General features: G+C 34.6%; 2 protein-coding genes across 4 annotated transcripts; both read right to left on the bottom strand.

Annotated features, from left to right (window-relative positions):
- Positions 1 to 12,620, bottom strand: cpne3 (copine III). Of its 2 annotated transcripts, XM_058765042.1 has the most exons (17): positions 12,393 to 12,620; positions 9,776 to 9,916; positions 9,508 to 9,687; positions 9,330 to 9,404; positions 8,651 to 8,722; positions 8,484 to 8,564; positions 8,292 to 8,381; positions 6,509 to 6,607; positions 6,333 to 6,419; positions 6,182 to 6,241; positions 4,912 to 5,045; positions 4,773 to 4,827; positions 4,644 to 4,695; positions 4,425 to 4,558; positions 4,112 to 4,348; positions 2,827 to 2,947; positions 1,599 to 1,738 (listed from the first exon to the last, which is right to left on the bottom strand). In XM_058765042.1, exons 2-16 carry the CDS (start codon positions 9,905 to 9,907, stop codon positions 2,837 to 2,839), a joined length of 1,599 nt encoding a protein of 532 aa, XP_058621025.1. In that variant the 5' UTR covers positions 9,908 to 9,916; positions 12,393 to 12,620; the 3' UTR covers positions 1,599 to 1,738; positions 2,827 to 2,836. The 2 variants fall into 2 exon arrangements, with proteins under 2 accessions (XP_058621024.1, XP_058621025.1); XM_058765041.1 differs by lacking the exon at positions 2,827 to 2,947 and having other exon boundaries at positions 1 to 1,738.
- A 332-nt stretch (positions 12,621 to 12,952) lies between these two features.
- cremb (cAMP responsive element modulator b) lies at positions 12,953 to 23,022 on the bottom strand. 2 transcript variants are annotated; one of them, XM_058765047.1, is made up of 6 exons: positions 22,743 to 23,022; positions 22,307 to 22,371; positions 19,635 to 19,797; positions 19,028 to 19,174; positions 14,685 to 14,835; positions 12,953 to 13,790 (listed from the first exon to the last, which is right to left on the bottom strand). In XM_058765047.1, exons 2-6 carry the CDS (start codon positions 22,358 to 22,360, stop codon positions 13,640 to 13,642), a joined length of 666 nt encoding a protein of 221 aa, XP_058621030.1. In that variant the 5' UTR covers positions 22,361 to 22,371; positions 22,743 to 23,022; the 3' UTR covers positions 12,953 to 13,639. The 2 variants fall into 2 exon arrangements, with proteins under 2 accessions (XP_058621030.1, XP_058621031.1); XM_058765048.1 differs by having other exon boundaries at positions 13,648 to 14,160.
- Between the last annotated feature and the right edge of the window lie 606 nt (positions 23,023 to 23,628).

Raw genomic sequence — 23,628 nt, forward strand, 5'->3', positions numbered from 1 at the left:
TACAATTTCATTGTCATCTTTATTTATTGCATCTTAATAATACTGCAAAAAAATAAACAATCCACTTTTTGGCATTTTATTTAATGTATGTGAAACAAGGCATGCTACAGGCACACAGATGCAAGACATATCAACAACTGCTGAGCTGACACATTACATTATAATGATAGTGTACATCTGATAAAACAAAAATAGTTCAATTTAAGTTACATTTAAGATGATTTAATATATTCCTCCCAGCACTAATTAAGCACGACATGCTGTTACAGACATTTTGATTAAATGTAAAACAAACTAAACTTAATTTGCATCTTAAACAGTTAATACTGATGCAAAAAGCTGATTACCTTTGCATATTATTATTATTACTACTGCATTTATGCATAGTGCATTCAGGCACATAACAGGATGACTGACTGACCCATCCAGACGTCAGTATCAATGGCTTACATCTGTACAGACTGAGATCTGAGCACCATTCCTCTGTGCTTTTAGCTCAGGGTTCCTCAAATCTTTCTCTGGAGGGCCAATCTGCTGCAGAGTTTAGCTCCAACCCTGATCAAACTCACCTACCTGTGATTTTCTAATGATCTTGAAGACTCTGAGCATGCTCAGGTGTGTTTGATTAGGGTTAGAGCTAAACTCTGCAGGAGTGGGCCAGATTTGAGGATGCCTGCTTTAGCTTTATGTGCATTATGATCAGAAATAAAACTTGGCAATGTAAAAAGCTGCCACATGATTTCCATAGAATTAAATCAAACATATATGCAAAAATTTTTATCCACCTTATTCTTGCCGTAAGAGAGGGCGCAGCCATTTGTAATTTTTATGGGACTGGCTTCCGGTGCCATCTGCGTCCAGCTATTTTTAGCTCGTTTTGCTGCTTGATAATGTAAATTGGTGTGTCTTACCTTATTATAATGTATTATCTTAATTATGAACACACTGGTTCCATTTACTGCACTTTGTTATTTTTCTCGTTATTTCCCTAAAGCGGCTAATTAACCGGAAGTCTCACCCATAGGCTTACTTCCGCGTTAAACAATAAGGTGGATAGGAACTGCACATTATCAGGCACATTAATGTGATCAATTTGAAATAATGCATTAGATATATGAAGAAATGGCTTTGTGAGGCACTCATTTAAAAAAAACATATATAGACATAAAAATATAAGATGGCAAGAATGATAATGACATGAAAAATGAATGAAATAGCGCTGACTGTAAACAATTTTGTAAGGAGTTAGTGGGAATGACACTGGAGATAAAAAAAAAAATACCATTCGGTCATCTCATCTACAACACTAACAAGGTTAACTTTAATCTTGAATTCCCACCCTAATTTATTTTTCAATAACTGATCATTTAAGAGTAGGATGCTCTATAATAGACCATTGCAAGATCATTTGGCAGAAGAAAACGTTAATAAATATATAATGATTTTTAAAAAGTAACCAAATGAATAACTGAAATTTAAACCAGCACAAACCACATGTATCTAGTGGTATATCTCTTTAAGAAGGCCTAACGTTAGATTAGCAGGTTGATGATGTCCAGTTGTGGAGTTGTATGCGGTATGAAGGAAGTTAACAGGTCCTTCAGTTCTGTGTCGGTCCATTCGGAGCATCCACTGGAGCGTTTGACTTCGGAGGAAGGAGCTTCATCATGTTAAAGAAGGTGACGACCTGAGCAGGAACCTCCGCCAGAACACACTTAGCCAGCTCCTCTTTAGGAGCCTACAGAGAGAGGGAACAGGTTAGTCATCATGTTTCTGACTTTGAGCAGCAGAAGAAGGTCGGAGATGGTGAGAGGGGTTAAGCATCGTAGTGTTAGTTACAAGACAACATAAACAGTACACTGCGATCATGTCATATCATGTCAGCTATCGATTAGCTAATATTATACTATTACAATATTATGAACATTTGGGATCACGGTGACAAATGACAGTTTTAGCAGTTATGTCATCTATAATTTTTAGATAATATAATTTGTAATAATATAGATTATATAATTTATATCTACATTATATAATAATATATTATATTCATATAATTATAAAATAATTTATAATAGTAATAATGATACTATGTATCATAGCAAAAAAAATATGTATAATAAGTTATGGTTTGGGACATTAGCAATTTTATTGTTTATATAGTATTATATTTATATCATATTTATTCATATTTTGAATTAGCTTTTATTTTTAGTATTTCTTTATGCACTCTTATAATTTTTTGTATTTTTATTTCAATTTAATTTATTTCTATTTCAGCCTAATTTCAATTAACAATTTTTAATAGTTTTATTTTTAGTTAAAGTCAAAAATAACAACGCTGGTTAGGGATTAATTCAAATCAATAACTCGAAGTAATAACACTATTAAACCAATGAACCAAAACCAAAATATGGTTTAATATTGTATAAATAAAAGCTAGCTAGCCACTGACTAAACAGACATGGATTCATTTTTCCTATTATGAGCGTTGCCACAGAAACTAATACTTTTAGAGTCCAAGGACTTCAGTTTCATAATTCAGATATGACATGAATGCAGCATAAATTCATCATGCTATAGGAAAAGCTCCTGTTTTGAGTTTCATCACCATTCAACATCTTCCTTTCCCTCAGTTTGTGATGCCGTTTTATAGCAAATATGGCATCCACGACTACTAATCCTGCAAAAACGATGGCTAGTTCCAATAAAACATGAATATGACTGCAGTGACAGCTGAATGATTTGTGAAGCAGTAATGTGCATTAAATCATTCAGACAGGTGCATGACAGAGGGCCAGGTGCAGATAAAGAAGAGAGCCCTACATGTTCATGTCTATGATTGTTTTGGCTCGTGTGGAGGTGCCAGGTTTATATATCTGAAGTAGGATGTGACTTGTTGTGGTAATTCTGCCAGTACACATTGGGCAAGCATTTCCCTGGGCGCCTGAAATGAGATGGACACAAAGGCACAGGTGAGACGCTACAAGCCATAACGTGGTAGATATATGGGATTAAAACATTATAAATATAAGTTTGAGTTGTTTTCGGCTCTGCTCAGTGTCTACTGGCATAAACAATAATGAAAAGGGTTGGGAACTTGTCCCATAAAAAAAAAAAAAAAAAAATCAATAAATAACTTTTGGTTTGTTAAGAGTTTTCGCATGTTCATTAAGGCTCATTCACACTGAGTGTGATAACTATGTTAGAGTTCACATAAACGTACGTCCTTTACTTGCAGATGCGTATTGAACACAGTTAACACCGCTACCGAATCATCAGAGCAACAAGTGGACTCTGATTCCCAAACAAATGTCTCTTATTAGCTGGTTATTTTTAAGTGATTCAAAAACATAAAGCGTGACCAGTGTAATCTAAATAAATGACTCCCATGAGCAGATTCTTAGTGAATCAATCACTTTTCAATCACTATATATATTTATTCGTGAGACAGAAATTAGTGGGTACTGATTGCTTGTTCACATCTAATGAATGAATGAAATTTTTCACATCTTAATGAAATTTGTTACCTCATCTTTTGTTTGATTGTGTTGTGTAATACACAATTATATCTATGCTACCCTTAAAAAAAACACAATTTCATTCATTCAGGCCGTGATACTTTCTGCAAGAATGGTTGCTATGTTGTGGAAGATTTCTGGTAAACTCCCAGAAACTTTCCAAAAGTTATAGTTATTATATACCGGTATATATATAAAGAAATATAAACATTCCTTCCTCAAAAGAACTAAAAGAATCGTTAAACGAACTGTTAAGGAACCTAATTGTTAAGAGGATTTGAACTATAAACTAGTGCTGTCAAACGATTAAATCACATCCAAAATAAAGGTTTTTGTTTGCATAATATATGTGTGTATTTTGTATATTTATTATGTATATATAAATACACACACATACAGTATATATTTTGAAAATATTTACATGTTTATATTCATATAATTTATATTATAAATAAATATATTTCATATTTTAGAAGATTTTAGAAAGCACCTAGAGCTGCAAGAGAAAGGCCTCAAAAAGGAAAAAGCCAAAGCATGAGCAAGCCCAAATTAGCTGTGTACTAAACCCCTCGGACTGGTTTTTTACTCACATTCTGGAACTTTCTGAAGGGCACAAACTGCACAATGTCGCGTACGGCCGGTTCTCCCGTGATAGACTTCAGGCGCCCGTCATCTCCGTCCAGAATCTCCATATCTGTGAAGTCGGCTTTGCCTACGCCCACAATGATGATTGACATGGGCAAGCGGGAGGCGGCGACTATTGCTCCACGTGTCTGGTCCATATCAGTGATCACTCCATCTGTGATGATCAGCAGGACAAAGTATTGCTGAAACAGATAGGGGGCGGAGTCAGAAAGACAAAGTGTCAGTACATAAAATATTTGAGTTTGGGTTGAATCTCACCGAAGCAGTGTTCTGCTGTAAAGCCTGCTGTGCGAAACGAGCCATGTGGTTAATAATGGGTGCGAAGTTCGTAGGCCCATAAAGTTTAACCTGAGGAAGGCACATCCTGTAGGCCTCCACCACACCCTCCACACCTATGGGAAGAGAAATACAACTTCCTGTTTATACACATAATTTCCTGTCAAGTGAAGGGGGTTGAAGACTGATATTGTAACATACCAGCACAGAATGGATTTGCGGGATTGAAGTTGAGAGGAAACTCATGAGACACCTGGAAAAAACAACAATAGTAAACTGAGGCTTCTGTGAGTTTGTCACAGTAACAACAGCAGATGTCATTTCATTTACCTGCCATGAAGGCGGAATCTGGGCGCCAAATCCAAACGCAGGAAACATTTTGTCACTAGAGGATATGAAAGAAAGAATTAGACCTATGGGTTTTTTTTTTTATGTATGATGAATAAATATATTGCTGGTGTCATTGTACCTGTCATAGTCCTGGACCACGAGGCCAACTGACCAGATTGCTGAGAGATATTCATTCACACCTTGAGGACTGATGAAATGCAAAGAATCAGGTGACCTGGGGTCACCATTTGACCCTGTGAAATCTATGCCCACCTGGAAGAAAGATGTGAAGCACGAGTATGACATGAGTAACCATGCTTCAACATGAAGGAATATAATTCATAGAGAAATATGCAGTATAATTATATGTAAGTATATCTGTCTTTTTATATATCATAACTAAAATAATAAATAAATATATAATTTACATTAAAATCTAAAAATGTATTTAGTATTATTATTGTTGTTTTTATAATAATACATTCATATAATTTTTATAATATATATTATAAAATATCGTTCAATATAAATTAATTGAATTCATAATATATGCAAATATAATCCTAAATAATAATATACAAATAATTTTAAATATTTAAAAAATTATTTATTATTGGCTATTATTGTTGTTTTTATAATAATACACTTATATAGCTTTTGAAATATATATTATAAAATATTACTACAATATATGGAATTTATGTAGACATAATATGCTTTATAGGCAAATATAATTCTACACAAATATGTATTTTTATCTATACTAAAGTAAACAAATAAATAAAAGATAATAAATAAATAAAACAATTATTACTTATATTGTAAATAATTGTGTATTGTATTTATTATTTAGAATGATTTCTTTTATAAAAGAGTAGTTTTTTATTTATATTATAAAATTTAGAATAGTTTTTATATTTAATTTAAAATATTGCTTCAACATGAAGCAAATTTATTTATTTTATAGATACATAACACATGCAATATTATTATGATAAACAAACAAATAGAGAAATTAAGTCTAGAGAAGAGCATTTTGAGAAATATTAGACTATATATACTTAATTATATTTGACTTGTTACCTGTTAGTGATGTCTTAATTATTTAATGTGTTTAAATAAACCTTTTATGAAATAAGTTATGACAGCCACTGTGTAAATTATTATAATTCAACAAAAAATAGTAATTATATCATTTAGAAGTTAATTTAAAAAAAACGGTATTATGTGCAATTTACATGTTTGCATAGGCTACAAATTTTTAATTTGAATGTTGGTTACTATAGTTAAAAATAAATAGTAACTGAACATAAGTTTTGGCTCTGTTGTTAATTGTAACCTTATAGTAGGCTAATGCAAAATATATATATATTTTATGTGAAAAAATAAATAAATAGTTAATGACTTACAGTGAAATTTATCTGGCAGCCTCCCATGATGTAGTCCAGAAAGGTGTATTCCCTGGTAATCTGAGACAGCAAACACAATCATGTCTAGAAATGTTTGCAGTGGGTTTAATATTGAATGTTGAGAATAAAGTGTGTTTATGTGACACAGTACCTGACAAACTTTCACACTCACGACTCCAGAGTTCTTATAATTTTTCTTCTTCTGTTTCTTTTTGCTGTTTATGCACTCAAACTCAGCCTGTAGGACACAAATCAGCTTCCTTAGTTCCGAAACATTCACACATTAATCAGGTAATGAAATCAAAAGTGCTTTGAGGATCATCTCACCGGGGAGCTCCGGGACGCCTCCTGCAGACGCTTCATATTGGTCTCAAAAATTCCTATCAAATCATGAGATCCATCGCTGTCATAATCGTAACATTCAACCTAAAGAGGATTGAAAATACAGCATGAAATGATCTGATCTGGAGTGAATGAGATTGGAGGGTAAAACAGAGGGGAATTTAGAGAGGTCATGCAAAACGTCCATCAAATGAAGAACCATAGCACAGGTCTACTGGTCTCTTCATTCAAAAATTAGTAAGACACCACCAGAACAGCACACCAAACAGGATATCTCTAAATGAATGAATAGATGAAAGATGTTGGACGCCCTGCCACTTTCCACTGCCCACATTTCATAAGGTTAGATATATGAAGAAGCCTGTTGTGAAAGAATATTCTAGAAGCAGTGTGTCCACTGAATCCTTCACTAGGAATGTAATCTTTCTGAGAAAACAGCATTATTTGAAATACAGTAATTAACAGTATTCTGTTATATTTTCTTTACAGTAACTCCGTTTTATGTGTAATGCAGAAGAAAATAAAAACATCTCAAACATTTAAAAATTACAATTAATTATATAAAACTTCACATTTTCATTTGTACTCCATGACTTCCTACTGCAATACAGTACTAACAGTATTCTGAAAAGTTATATTATTTGATTTACAGCAACTCTGGTTAATATGTATTGCAAAAGAAATAAAAACATTTTAATAAGTACAATAAATCATATACAATTAAAATTTTCATTTGTACTCCATGGCATATTACTGAAATACAGTAATTAACAGTATTCTTAACGTAGTTATTTATTTGACTTACAGTAACTCTGTTTAATATGTCATACAAAATAAATAGAAATATATAATTTTATAAGTAAAAAAAAAGCATTTATTTAATTACAATGAATTATATTCAATTTAAAAATTACAATTTATTTTTAATTATTATTTTAATAACATAATTTATATGTTTATGTTATACATTTATTTTTAAAGTTAAATTAATTTTGTTTTCATAGTAATATTAGCACATTTGCATGCCACTTTCATCATTATTACATTTCAATGAAATATTTGAATTCTACCTACATCATGCTTTTACTGCTTATATACATGCTTTTTTCCCCACAATGCTTTATCCAAAATAATGGGGTCGGACAGAAAGTCCCCCCAATTTGTGTTCAACACCATTATTTCCCCTTTAGCCTTATTATTTCACCTTTCATTCTTTATTTTCATAACAATTTGTAACTATTTGGTTATGGTTCCTTTAAAGTTCAGATTTGACCTTTCAAATGAAATTGTAAGGTTTTAAAATTCACAGATACAAACGCCACTGTTTCCTGAGAATGACCCAACTAGCTAAAGACTTCAACACATGAAAAGGGTTGAAATGACCTCATTCAGGAAACAACAGAATAGCTCTACACCGATCTATGAAGGGCAAACCAGCAGCTATTCAGTGACACACACATTTATAAATGAAACAGCCGTTCTGATGAAAAATACCTGCTCTTTTCCCGACAGTCAGTTTCCCTTTAAGATGCTTTTGCAGGAAAAATCACAAAGTCATGAACACTGATTGTAAGCCACCAAACAGCCTCTGACTGACAAGCCAAAGCAAAGCCAGAGTTTTAAAGCCTCTACAGTCAAGGCAGAACAATTACAGATTGTTAATCCAGGAGGCCAGCCTTTTATATGACACTTGTGTTAGCAACAGAGAGCTTTTTAATGTTAAATAACTTAAATAACTTTTATAACAACCAGTAAACAGAGACTCTACCTTGATTGGTTTCTCCATGTCTCCAGCACAGAGAGACCGTAGAGGGATTTTAAAAGGCCTCCAGCAAGGATTCAAATTATTCTTCACCACCTGGTATGAAAGATAACCATTAACATTCACAATAAACATTAACAACAACCATTCAGAGAATTAATACTCCACATCTAAACAAACACACAACACACAATGCACCTCAGTTCTGTGAGCAAGCTGCCAGCCTGTTTCCGTCTGCCTGTAAAATTCCAGGTAGGGGTCTGATTTTCCAAAGAAATCCTGCAAGTAAACCCACATTTAGACACTGAATGCATTTTACAGTTTAAAATGAAAGGAAATTCACAAATTCACATCTCATGTCTTACCTTATTGTCCAGTTTTCTGGCCTCCATCTCAAAATTCACAACTCTGTTGTCCTTGATTTCCTCTGCACTGATCTGAAGTGAATATAAATGTACAAATATTTGCTGTATATGTTGTAACTGTTTTATTGAGTAAGGACGTATTAAATTGATCAAAAGGGACAGTAGGGGTTTTTAAATATTTATATTTCAAATAAATGTTGTTTTTTAATCTAGTCATCAAAGAAATCAGTTTTAACAAAAATATTAACTAGCGCAAAAATGTTTGAACATTGATCATGACAACAAATGTTTCTTGAGCAGCAAATCAGCATATTAGAATGATTTCTGAAAGATCGCGTGTCACTAAGGACTGGAATAATGATGCTGAAAATTCAGCTTTGCATCACAGGAATAAATTACACTTTAAAATTTATTTTAAAATAAAGCAGTTATTTTAAATTGTAATAATATTTCTTAATATTACTGATTTTACTGTATTTTTTGACCAAATAAATGCAGCCTTGGTGAGAAAATTGACTTTAAAAAAAATTACAAATCTGTATTACATATTAAAACAGTCTACCATCAATTATATCCACAATAAGCTGATGTTCTTTATGTCACAACAACCTTATGGAAAAATATTATTCTCTGGCAACCACATCTAGAGTAAATATAATGAAATATCATGAACATTCACCGTAATCGTTCCCTTTCCTGCAGGTTTCTTGTTCTTCAGCACCAAAGGTCTCGTCAGTTTACTACTGGAAACAATCTGTGTAAAAATAATAATAAAAAATAAAAAAAACACATCAGACAATGTCACGGAGGAAAAATGACTTCAAAACATGGATGTTTAGGATCTTTGGTTGTCTTACCTGACCCAACGAGCACTCGAACTCGCCCAGGAAGTCGTCATCGCTCAAATCGACGGTTTTATTGTCAATATCGTAAAGGCCGAATCTGAGTTTCTGAACAACCTCAAAGTAGTAATCGACAACAAACTTCTTGGCAAATTTTGGGCTTAAGCAGTTCTTAACCCTCTCAGTGCGATCGACCTATGAAACAAAACATTCAGATTCCCAAATATGCATAGGCATTCACATAGATATCTGAACTATTTGCACAACGAACAAGTGACCTGACCTCAAACCACTGGTTTCCTGATGTGTTCATGAGCAGGACACACAGCGGGTCAGATTTGGACCCCACATCCATGTCCAGCAGGTTTTCACAGGAGACTGTCAGCTCCACCTTGGTCACACATGACGTTGCCATTGGACTGATCTGTTTACATAGAAACTTGGTCAATGTGCCATGAGAACTTAAAGCTTTTGAAATAACAGCATTTTCTATGTCATAGGAACAATCCAGTGGTTTCTGTATTTCCCTTTGTGCTTGATAACATTGCATGCTGTGGCCTCTATAACCACTATTTAAGTAGGCCAAACTGCAATATAGATATAACTGATTTAATTTCATAGGGCTAGTTGTTAGCATCTAGACATGCACTGGTTGAAAACACTGTGATAGAGCAAGTTTTAGTTTCCCACGCTACTTATTTGTTTAATTAGCCTAACTTGTCAGAACACATTCTGACTGAATCAGACTGGTTCTGTATCTAAAGAATGACAATGTGTTTAGTATAGAATCAATAATGGATTTATTTAGTGTCGCTGATGTTGTTTCATATTAAATAGTTGTTTATTATGAACTAATAATGGTGAATAGCATTCACTCTGCTCAAATAAATTCATAGCAGACTCTGATTTAGGTCATATCTCATTTGTACTCTATAATGTTGCTTGTTTGTTTTTTCAAAGCCCGTTCTTCATTTAAATTAACAATTGGAAATAACATTATTTTGCAAAATCTTTAAGTCAACTTGCAACATCACAGATTATTAAAGTCTCTCTAAGGCAAAAAATGTATTAAAATTACGTTGTGTATGAAAGTATACTGAGTAGGAAACATACATGAATAATATACACTATAAGATTTATATATTAGCAGTTGTTTTATTTAGACACTGTGTAGTCTGTTTTTGTATTTTCTCTACATTATATATTTTTATACAATACAATTTTAACTATATTTCTTGCTGCAACTTTGCAACTCCACATCACCTGGAATGAATTTCATCCATGTAATTATAATGGTAACACTTATTAGTTGGCATTAGTTAATTCATTAACCTTAATGAGCAATACATTTGATACAGTACTTATTAATCTCATTAATTTTAGTTCATGTTATCTCAGGTTCTTTAAATAATTTAAGAATATACAACTTTTGATTTGAATAATGTATTAGTAAATGTTGAAATAAACATTAACTGAGTTTAATACATTTCTTCAGAAGTATTTTTCATGGTTAGTAACTAATGTGAACAAATGGAAACTTACTACCTAAAGTGTTTTCATTATATCGGTTTATTTAAATGACTAACCAGTTATACTTTGTACTATGCATATAATCACAATAAAATAATATTTTAGTGTATAATCTTACTTTAAGAGTGAATTGTAAAGCAGTGTGATTGATAGGTGGTGTTTTCGTGCAGAAGCGTGTGTGTGCTTGAGCAGAATGAGCTGTAGGCTACAGTAATTTAAACAAAAACCTTGAGCATGAGAGGTGTGTGAGGAGTCACTGTGAGATTCTGTGTGGGAGGAATAATGGAGGCTATTGAATGGAAAACCTGACTTAATATCAGTGCTGTCATTACATGTCAGGTCTCACCACTGATCATAGATTTCTAAGACGTTTAATAGGTGGGTATTAAGTGAAATGGCATTTATTGAAGTTATTTACCCATATTGAAAGTAGGGTAGTATCAAATGGTAATAGAACACAATGTTTTCCTATAAACTAAGTAGGGCCTACTACATGAGCAGGATATTTGTGTACTATGGTATGTACATAAACTCCAAGGTACTTCCCAAAATAACTGGTACATAACCAAAAGAAACATGGTATTACCCTGGTATTATTATTAGCATTAAGCTATGCAGAAACAAATTCACTTAAATTACGCAAAAATAAATAAATAAATGAGAAAATATGTATAATCAAACAAAAATAGGAAAAGGTTCTGCTTCTCTCATCTATCAACATTGTCTTCAATAATAAATATAGCCTACATGCTATAAAAACCTGTTTTCTTTTGCATGAAACATATGTGACCCTGGAGCACAAAACCAGTCATAAGTAGCACGGGTATATTTGTAGCAAAACAAAGCCAAAAATGCATTGTATGGGTCAAAATGATCGATTTTTCTTTTATGCCAAAAATCATTGGGATATTAAGTAAAGATCATGTTCCATGAAGATATTTTGTAAATTTCCTACCATAAATATATCAAAACTTAATTTTTGATTAGTAATATGCGTCGCTAAGGACTTCATTTGGACAACTTTAAAGGCGATTTTCTCGATATTTTGATTTTTTTTGCACCCTCAGATTCTAGATTTTCAAATAGTTGCATCTCAGCCAAATATTGTCCTATCATAACAAATATATCAAAGGAAGCTTATTTATTCAGCTTTCAGGTGATGCATAAATCTCAATTGTAAAAAAATGACCCTTATGACTGGTTTTGTCGTCCAGGGTCACATATGGAATGCATCTTTATTTACCGTGACGTCATCATCTGCTATGACGTTACGCTTTACTTACAAAGCTATGGAAATAATTGCATCAACTACAGCAACAATGTAAGGCAAGGATCTCGATTTTATGCCATTAAAAGTATGAATATCTTACCTTGAGTCGTTAGTAGTTGGTGTCTGACTGCGAAACTAGTGTTACTAGTTTCGGTTTAGTCTGGTTTATTTTTCCTGGTGTTTCAGTCTCCTCGATGTTGGGAAGCTTGCTGCAATAAATGTTGTTAGAAATAACAACCGAGTCCCTAAAATCTAATGTAAAGCGTCTGTTTTGGTCCGTTTTTGAGGGTGTGAGACCGTTGCGTAGCCCCTCTGACTGTATACTGCACATGCGCAGTCGATTAGGAAACTACTCGGGACAACCACAGCTAGTGGGAGTGTCTCTACGCACAGAAACAAAGATTTGTTTTTGGCTGTTAAATTGTATCTGTAAAATTGATCTTGAACATTTCGAAATTATTTGTTAAATTCTATTACTTAAATGAGCATATGTTTAATCTAAACTATTTTTAAATGTTTTATTTTTTAATAACCGGACTTGCTTTGTGCTTCCTGAGTAATCGTAAGAAATCAAAATACACTATTTAATGTGCTAAAATGCTAAGACGTTATTATTCTAATATTCCAAATGTCTTAAAAGTGAGCATGAAATACACAGAGAACATTTAAAAGTAATTATATTACACACACACACACACAAAAGTTACAGTTATTAATAACTGCACTGTGAAACATTTCCAAACACAGATCTCTCAACATAAAAAGCAACAACAAAACGCCATTAAATGGAAAGCTAGATACATTTATTTAAACAAAAGCTAAAGATAAACATAAAACTGTGCTAATAGTCTCAGTGGAAACTCTGAAGGACTGTGCCACTTGAAAAACCACCCGGAAGGATTCAAGAATATATATTTGTTACAAACAATATTTCATTTTTGTTATAATATTTGGTGTATTTAGTTACATTTTTGAACTTAACTTTGGATTAATATGCCATAAACACAAAAACACTTCATCTATACAACACATATCTGTTTATCCTATATTTATTACAGTAAGTATATACAGTAGCTGTATTCATATCAGTTTTGGAGCTGGTGTGTTTGTGAATGACTCATATAAGCGGTCCTTTGATATTAAATTAAATATTTCTCTTAAAGTAGATACAGTAAATATTTGAAATATATAGTCCAATTGTCAATATAAAATCTTCAAAAAAGCCTAATGTGAATAGGCAGTGCTGGTCTACTGTTCAATTTTCACAGAAGATATAAAACACACATATGACAACAATATTTTACAGTAAAACAGAATCAAAACAGATTGCAGCAGTTTAGTGTGCCACTAAATTGAACTGGACTTTCCAGCGCACATTTGCCTTAGACTGTCCAGCTCTTCTGTCATTTTCTGCTTCTGGTTTTCAATGACGGCGATGCGCATCTCTAAGCTCCGCACATAGTCCTTCTTCCTGCGTCTGTACTCTTTGGCTGCCGTCCTGCAAAAGCACAAGCAACACGGGCAACACACCACACTGACTGGCTCTGGAGCACTCAGGCCTCCAGCGTTCACACATGCACACGTCACCACACACGGGACGACACAACCATGCAGCTGTCACCTTATCCGATTATTATTATGAGCGGTGGCTAGACATTATGTGAAAAGCGCGTTTGCTCTGTAAACGGTAGTCTTTCGGGTTTTGGTTTGCAATGGACTGTTGTTATTCGGTTTTGTGACAGTATAGGTCTTTAAGGGCCTTGAGTTCTTCAATAAGCGTCTTGTTTTGTTTTTCAAGCACAGCGACTCGGTTCTCGAGACATTTGACATATTCTTTCTTCTTCCGCCGACATTCCCGGGCAGCTTCCCTGGAAGCAACAACAGAGAAGCTCTGTGAGCGTGAATACTGTAAATCTTACATTGTGTTTACAGGTTCCACTTCATGCAAGTCAGAACTGCAGAGCATCGTCGTGGCAAGCTTGTAAAAGCAAGTCCAAACCAGGAAAACTTGAGTTGTGAATGAGTGGTTTTTTTAGTTGCATGTATAACGCAAAGGATTCCACAAGCTTGGTTTTTCCATTCTAAGCATCTTCATGAAACAAAGAAAGCTTTCAGCACATGCTCCACACACTGAGACACCATTTTCATACTCAAGCATGATGCAGTGATAGGCTACAAGCAAAGAATACAAGCTTTTGACCTCATCAGAAGTTGAAAGCAGACGAACGGATGCAACTGAAGAACATGTAAGGCCTCAGGTGCAGAAAGAACTGAGGGAAAGACCAAGCAACACACCAAGATGGACTGCAATGAGCTGCTATAATGATTTCATGCTCTTAGGCTACAGAATGCAGTGGTAATTCTGGAATGGGGAAGGGCGGCTGGGCATTACCTGTTTTTCATCAGTCGGAGTTCCCTCTTACGTGATGCTTCCACAGTCAGATGCTGAGGGCTTGGCAGAGAGCCAGGTGAGCCGTCCATTGCCTGGGAAAGGCCAGATGCAGGAGAGGAAATCTGATACGCAGACATACCTCCAGCGGTGGCTGCAAAAACACACCAACACATTGGTTATCAGAGGAACAGTTCCCAGACTTTTCAAAGGCATTATTTTACAGAACATTTACTGCATATTTTGTGTTTCCATCTCAGGTAACAAGGATTTTTCTGCTGGCCCAGTCAGGCCAGTAGTTCAGATTTGTTAATGTTTAGGATATTTTCATTGGCCTTTTCACAAAAATATTTTAATAATATTTATAATTTTCAATAAATTGTAACTGTTTAACCAACTAGCACAAAACTCTCGCACAATGATTCCATATCATCATTTTTGCAAGCCCCACACCTGCAATATTTAATCAGTGAAAGGAAGTGTGATATTGTGGTTATTGTTATGACTGTTTTGGGTGTTATAGCCATGCTATGATAGAACAACATTTTTCAAACAATACATTTCACAAAAGGCAGTGTCTAAAAGATTTTGGTGCCAATAGATTGAGTAAGTAAGTAAAGAAATAAAGAAAGAAAGAGTAGAGTTAACATTATACTACAACAAGAACAACTAATTATTTTTCAGGACATTTACTGAAAGCATTTCTCTTATTTCCCATAACATGCACTACAAAATTCCAGATTTTCGAGAATGAGTGAAAACCCTGGCAGTTCCCAATAAACATGTCATGAGGCAGAGATGTATGACTTAATGCCTTTGACATCTAACTACCGTATTACTGAAACAAGTATTTATCTTATAATATTTTATTTTTCTATATTGAAGGACCAGCCTGGAATTTTTAGATTAATTTCCAGGCCCAGGTGTTTTGGACTGAGCCCCAGTATGAACATAATATAAAAGTAATTTTATGTTTACTGCTTTATGAAATGTACTAACATTGCTGATAAACTAAATTTTTGGAAAATTATACTCTGAAATGAGTTGGCTAGTTTGTTCAAATCCACCACATAACACAAGTACACACTTCACTAGCAAAGTAGTGGTGACATTTAGACGTCATTGTGGTTGAAGAGTCAGAAAACATATAATCAGAGAGGTTAATCTAAAATGACATTGATATTTGTCTCAAATTTCAAATAAGAATGTATCCAAATGCATATGAATAAAAATAATAGAAATAGAAATAAAATTAAACAGATTGCAAAAATTATACTGACACAGAGTTCATTCTGAAGTCTGATGTCATGAGTCCATGAATATCACCATGTTACTAAACAGGCCTAAAGATCAACTGAATCAAAGGCAGTGCATTAATACCAACTGGAGATAAGCAAACACATTGTGTGACCTCTGAGTATGTCACAGTGGTAGATTATACACAGATCTACTCGTAGTGTGGCTGTAAACTGGATTGCACACCAATAAGAGCACAGTATTTGTGCAGGGTGAAACGCTCTTATGAAAACAAAGTGATTCAATTTCCCCCAGTAGCAACAAACTATGTGGTCACAGTTACAAAACTGTGTTACTAAAGTTCTTACTTTTTGATCTCTCTTCATTGAAACAAGTTAAATCATTTTACAAAGCTCCATAAACAATGAAAAAAAAAATGCACAGCAACATTTTTTTTTAAATGTGTCTGATTCTCTTTCTTTTTGTCTCCGTGGAGACTGCAGCGTATTATAAAACATGATTAATCTGGTAGTCTTGCTCTCGCAAAAGGAGCTGCCTGTAATCACAGCATGACTCTGAACTGACGTCAATGTACATCTTATTTGCCGTTCAGCATTTACATTTCCCTGCTGGTGTCCAATTCCAGGAAACAACATGACGTCAGCCGCACTGTGAGTGGGCAGCGCATTCACGCGCTTCAGAGAGAGAGAGAGCGACAAAGGTGCTGAAAGAAATGAGTGAGAGCTACAAAGGAACTCAACAGGAAGCAAAAAATGTGAACATTTCATTCTTTCAGCCTGTTGCATGCTGCAGAGATGATTCATCGCAAGAATATAAGGGGAGAACAGATTCGATACAAATCGTATATCGTTTTCTCAGTACAATCTCTGTGTGTCTCTACCAAAACTTCAAAGTTTTGTTTGAGCATTAGAAATGCTGTTTGTCCGTTTATGTTCTCTGAACACAGTCAGTTGAAATTTAAAATGACCCAAACAGCCAAACTAAACTGAGATTTTAAAGCAAGTTCACCACATAAGAATGACAGAAAACAGCAGACGTACCTGATTCTGTCTCATCTCCAGTCACAGCCATGTATAGTGAGCTGAAAGCTTGTCTTTCTCTCTCTGCTGTCAGAATGCAATGCTGCCCAAACCACAAGCTAAGTGTGCAGTCACTGTCAGGGCCACTGACATCACTATGACATCATTAGCCTCCTGATGTCAGTAACGCAGTGGCTAGCGGAGCCAACCCTCCCCCTCCCCACCCCCCTCTGCCGTCATTCACACATCAGACAGAGAGCCGGGCCGAAGCAAGCTACAGAAGGCAGTTTTTATGCTTAAAAGCTGCCTGTGTGTAGGACTGTCCTTAGATTTTCTTTTCAATTATGATTTCAGCAAAAAAGAAGATGCATTATGTATAATGTCGTGTGATATTGTTTTTGGAGTCTTTAAATTTAAAAACAGGCTTCCTGGTAGGCTGTGAATTGCATGAAAACTGACAGGAACATACAGTATATGAATCACTTTTAACTCTAAAATAAAAAGAAAGAAATTACACTATACCATTCAAAATGTTTTTTTTTGTTGTTTTTAAATACCAATTAATATTTTCATCAAAGAATCCTGAAAAAATTAAAATGTATCACAGTTTTCACAAAAATATTAAGTGGCACAATTGTTTCAAACTTTAATAATAAGAAGAAATGTTTCTTGAGCAGCAAATCATTATGTTAGAATGATTTCTGAAGGATCACGTGACACTGATTATTCAGAATGATATCGGCCGACACCAATGCCGATACCGATAGTTATGTGCGAATTAAAATTTGACGCGGTCGCATTTGTGCCAGTGCATGGTCTGCGCTGCTCCAAAACGTCTGCTCTGCTCCATGCATAAAGCGTGCGCTGCAGAGCCGCTGCACAGTGCAGCAGGAATAAGATTTCTGATCACGTGAAGAGAGTGAGAGAGCTCAATGCTAGCTCTTTGGGAGCAGAACCTGGTTTATACTCGCCGCGTCAACGCGAGCGGCAAAAATGACGCGAATACTGAGGAAACGATGGCGGACGGATGGAGGATTTGGTTTTCAAGCAAAGTAAAATAAAAGACTGCTTCTTAAACCAGAGAAGGTGAACATGTTGGTTTTGTCTTTGCTGTTTATCTCACGTTATGCTATGGAGGCTTTCTTTAAATGTTCTTTATTTATTTGATTACTCAGTGTTTGCTAAACGTTCTGGTGTAGCCTATGCCATGCCTTGTCTTATTCGTTTATGTTAATTACATTATATAAGTTAGTTTGTAGCCTACTGTTTTATTGTTGTTGTGCTTTTCAATTAAGAATAACAATGAATCCATCTTTCAATCATTTGTTTTAGTTTTAAACAGTGAATAGATGCAAAACATACAATTATCTTTTCTTGTAAAAAGTGACATTCGAATTCGAAACCCGGCTTACAGCACAGCAAAAGATGAACTTCCGTTCACAAAATTCAAATCACAAATAATACTGATGAAAAAGAACAGGTTGAATGTTAACCACTTTTGTTACCATAAACTTAAACATAAACTTTCCTTTTTTCTTCATAAATACCTTTTTTTTTTTTTAACGCCGCCTTTTGATTGACAGAATATAATCGGCCCTGATCATCAGCTGATGGCCGATAGTGAAATAAATTGCTTTTATTGGGCCGATACCGATTGTTGGCCGATACATCGGTGCATCTCTAGTTTTTACTTTTATATGGTATTATACGGTGGCCGAGAGAGCTCAACGTGCTGCAGCTTCAGAAAACACATGCAAATAGAAAAAGCACCAGCAAATCAAGAAAACATCTTCATCAGTTTGACAGCAGGTGCTGCAAATGCTCACAATGCAACCAAATAAAGAAACGCGCTACAAATGCTCACTGCACAACCAAATTAAGAATTTTTAACTTTGACTGTGTTGTGAGCATTTGCAGCGCGTGTGTTGTCAAATTGATGAAGTTGTTTTCTTAATTTGCAGGTGTTTTTTCTATTTGCAGCGCTTTGAGCTCTCTCGACCACTGAAGTATTACCGGTATTTCAAATGAGAGTATAATCTAAATGAACGACTCAAATGGTGATGTCATTACCTTGGCCCTTATCTTCAGATACAATGTAAGTGCCATTGCTGGAGTGGACAGCATACTGCATTATGGGAGACCCAGGCCAGGAAGTGAAGGTATCATATCTCTGCTGGCAGGGGATAAACTGGACACCGCCACTCTGGTTGACAGAGACTTTAAAGTAATAAAACAAAAGTCATATGAGGACAAGCCTGTGCACTTCATACTTTTGATTTGTCAGAGACAATAATGTTTATAAAGTTTGGTTTCACCTACAGTGGCCTCAAATATTATTTAAAAAAAAGTGTTTTGCTAATTTTTAAATGACAAAACAATATATATTGTTCAAAATTACACAAAAAGTATTTGAACACCTTATTGTCAAACGCCAGTGAAACTCAAGGCAAAATTGCTTAAAAAAATTCATAGATAACCAGCTGATTAAAAAGTAAAAAATGGCTCAGAAAAGTAAAGTTTAGTATCATTTATGTGGGGATGCCATTTGGTTTGATATATTATTATTATAGAATGCAAAGGCATTTATACATTTTTAAGAATGACTTGAGCATGCACAAGCATCTAAATAGTTTTTGAGGCCACAGTACATGTGAAATATGTATTTGAAACATCTCACTGAAAGGGCCTGCATTGCTATTGTTGAAAATATTTCTTGCGGATATCTCAACATCCAACTTCTGTTTTGCATCTTCATCGTTTGGAGAGTCACCAAGATGTGCACTGGTTGAAGAGTCAGGTAGATCCCCTTTTGTGTTCTCTTTGCAAATAACTAATGGTGCCTGAGGAAAAATCAAAAGATTATTGCTTATTACGAGAATAGCTCACCAAAAAAGAAGTTTTGCCGGAAATTAATTTACCCTCAGGATATCCAAGATGACATTACTTGCTCAGCAATGTATCCTCTGCAGTGAATGGGTGCCGTCAAAATGAGAGTCCAAACAGCTGATAAATACATCACAATAATCCACAAGAAATCCACACAACTCCAGTCCATCAATTGACATCTTTTGAAGTGTAAAGCTGTGTGTTTGTAAGAAACAAATCCACTGACTTGAGTTGTGTTGTAGATTATTGTGATGTTTTTATCAGTTGTTTGGGCTCTCATTCTGACGGCACCCATTCACTGCAGAGGATACATTGCTGAGCAAGTGATGTCATGCTAAATTTCTCCAGTTCTGATGAATAAACTTATCTACACCTTGGATGGCCAGGGGGCGAGTACATTTCCTTCAATGTAGCCCTTTTCTGAATCCCTGATTTCTAAACCCACCAGGGCCCGTATTCACAAAACTTTTTATCTTGCCACTAAGAGTTCTCCTAAATAGCAGTAAAAGATTTTAGCAAAGAGTTTTCTCTTAAAACCTATTCACAAAGCTGCTCAGACAAACTTTTACTAAGGAATAGAGAGAGGTCTTAATTAAGCTAAGAGTATGGGCGGGGTTGACCTCGTTGCTATGGATGATGTCAGCATGCTTACAAACTATGCACACAGTGATTGGCTGATAGTCTCTGTCAGAGATTTATTCATGGAAATATTGTAGAGCAAATATTGCAATATTCAAATAAAGGTTTAAAAATAAAAAATGTTAATTGCCACATTCAAATAAAGATGTTAAAATATTGTCAGCCTCTCGCATGTATGCTTCTCAAAAACAATTAGCAGATATGCATATAAACAACCTTTTAGTCAAGAGAGTAGAATAATCATGGCTGATAGTAATACATGCAAATGTAAAAAAAAAAACTGGATGCAAGAACAGCTGTTACTTCTTGCCCAACTGGTTAATAAAAACAAGGATATAATCAAAGGAAAATTTGGAATTGGGGTAACCTCCAAAACCAAAGGTGATCCTTTTTTAAAAGGTCATAATCATCAAATGTTTCTAAAATGTTTACAGGAAGGAGTCCTCTTCACTATTCCTAACCTTTCACAGATTTAGGAACTAGTTTTAGCGCTAAAACGCTTTGTGAAATACTCTTAGAGCAAAAATTTAGGAGTCCTAAAGATTTTCTCCTAAATCGGCGAGTTATGAGCTACTTTTTGCCTTAATGCTGGGTACACACCACAAGATAATCGGGCTGATTTTGGGCCGATTTCTCCCCTTCCGACAATCCTAGGTAATGTCCCGATTATCTTGGTGGATCTAAAGATTATTTTATCAGATTTTCCTGTGGTGTGAGGTGTGTTAAGAGTGACTGAATCTGCTCAGAAGAACATCGGAGGCGCCCCGATCACTAATCGTAAATATTCAGCATGTTGAATATTTACGATCAGAAATCCTGATGTGTGGGGAGAACCCTGAGGACAAATGCGCGTATGATCTGCAGATTATCACGTGAAACGAAACAATATCCAATCAGAAAGTGAGCTGACAGAAGACGGAAGCATAACAAACGGCGTCATTTCGCAGCACAAAAGGATTTGGACACTATCATCGCAATTTCTTCCTGCCATTACCAAAGACTGGGACTTTAAAGCCTTAAATCTATTCTTTGAATAATTTGTAATTATTTATACTTGTTTAAGGAAATGTAGTTTTCTTATTGCTTTTCCTTTTTTATTTTATTTATTTATTATTGTTTTTTGTTTATTATTGTTTTTGATGTAATTTATATGTTTTTGCCCTTGTATGTTCTTTGTTCTAAAACTGCAATAATAAAAAAATTAGTTTATTCTCAAGTCTCCAGAGATTTTGAGAAATTTCCCAAATTCACAGTCGGGACTCTGGTTGAAAATCTGTTGGTGTGTGGTGTGCTGTCTTTGTCACATCGCAGCACACCACACACTATAGGAGCAAAACGATTAAATCTAGGATTTTTTTGTCCTCATGTTTGTGGTCTCTCACATTTTGAAGATCTTATAAGATTTTAAAAATCTTTTAGTGTGTACCCAGCATAAGATGTTTTGTGAATATGGGCCCTGATATATAGGATTAGCCTACATATATAAGAAAGACCTTATGATGATCTTGTGATGAATTCCTACAGTAATCAGAGGTTTAGGTCTCACACACACACACATGGTTTTCCGAAGCACACAAGGTCATTCCTACGCTTTTTTCCACCTGCCACCTACATGTGCGCCCAGATCACACATGTCTGAAGCCACACCGTCTTAGTCACCACATAATTGTACAAATCACTGAAGCTGTTCAGAGGAGACTGCATTACTATAAATAATCAATTGAATTTTAATAGGAACCCCTGTGACCAGAGGTAGTGTGTTTCTGACCCATTAGCAGTAAAGACAGTGACATGTAAGCCAGTAAGTTAGCTAGTAAGTTTTACCTGTTCATATTCTGCAGACTGAGTGATTGGTTGACTCGCATCACCTGCATCCATACTGCTTTAAACTAAAAGATAAAAATAAAAATAAAATCCCTGCTATACACTCTTTTTAATAATAATAATAATATATGTATATTGTGTCTTATTGTGATTTAGCTAAGCTGTCCATCAGTTAAGATACACATAGATAAATGTTGAAATAATCTAAATAATTCGTATATTTTAAGGTGTGAGGAGTATATATTTAATGTTTAAAGTGGCTAGGTTTCAAAGCAAATTGTGTGTTGGAATATTGTTTTTCAATAATATTACTAGCTCTCTCACAACAACAAATACGAAATGTGATCTAAATGCTTTAAAAGAACTCAAGGGACAGCAAAGTTAACGTATTCGCTGAATGTGGACACTAATATTGTCGTTTTAACCAATTTCTTACCTTATTTTTTTAAGAGAGAGGTGTTTAAAATGTAATTTGACCGAGTACAGTCGTCGAGAAGGCTACACGATGAGGCGAGCGGTTAGATTTGTAACGGTCAATTTACTAATGAGCGCGAGCGAGCGCTTAAATATGTTTCAAAGCAAACTGACTCGCGCGCAGTATGAAAACTATATCACCTGTAGTGGCATATTACGATTTTAGGAATTTAAACTAGTTTAACTCTTATTATATGTTGTCTTCATAAACAACATCTATGGTTAGAACGTCAAAGAAATTATTCGGCATTTGGCGACATCCACTGATTGAAGGTGGAATAGAACTTATGTTGCTGTCACTGTTATTATGAAAATTAAATCAGAAAGGTAATCAATAAGAAGTAATTACATATATTTAAGCCTATACAACTTTTAAATCAGTAAAAACAAAGACATTGTGGCATGGGTTTTTGTCATTTCTTGCACTTACATCTCAAGTTCCATGACCTCTCCATTTATAATTACTATCCCTGCTGAAAAAAAAACAATAGAACCCTGCCCAAAACACAATAGAAAATGTAATGGTTTTAATGGTTATAATGGGAATTGTATTGGTTTTAATGGAAATTATAATGGTGTCTACTGGTATGTGATGGATTCTATTGGTGGGATGTTAAATCCTATTGGAAAAATGCCCAAAAAAAACACTACAAAAAGGAATTTTGTTACGGTTTTACTGGAAAAAGCTAATGGTTTATAATGGTATTTTAATGGAAACCATTGGAATTTCTGTGATGGTTTCCATTGGGCTTCTATTGTTTTTTTAGCAGGGATATTATTATTAAAATTCTTAATTTCAGACTGATTTGTTTGTAAACATTGAAAAAAGCCATTTGAAATTTTAGGTT

This window comes from Onychostoma macrolepis, chromosome 24, assembly GCF_012432095.1.
Source record: "Onychostoma macrolepis isolate SWU-2019 chromosome 24, ASM1243209v1, whole genome shotgun sequence".
Taxonomy (NCBI): domain Eukaryota; kingdom Metazoa; phylum Chordata; class Actinopteri; order Cypriniformes; family Cyprinidae; genus Onychostoma; species Onychostoma macrolepis.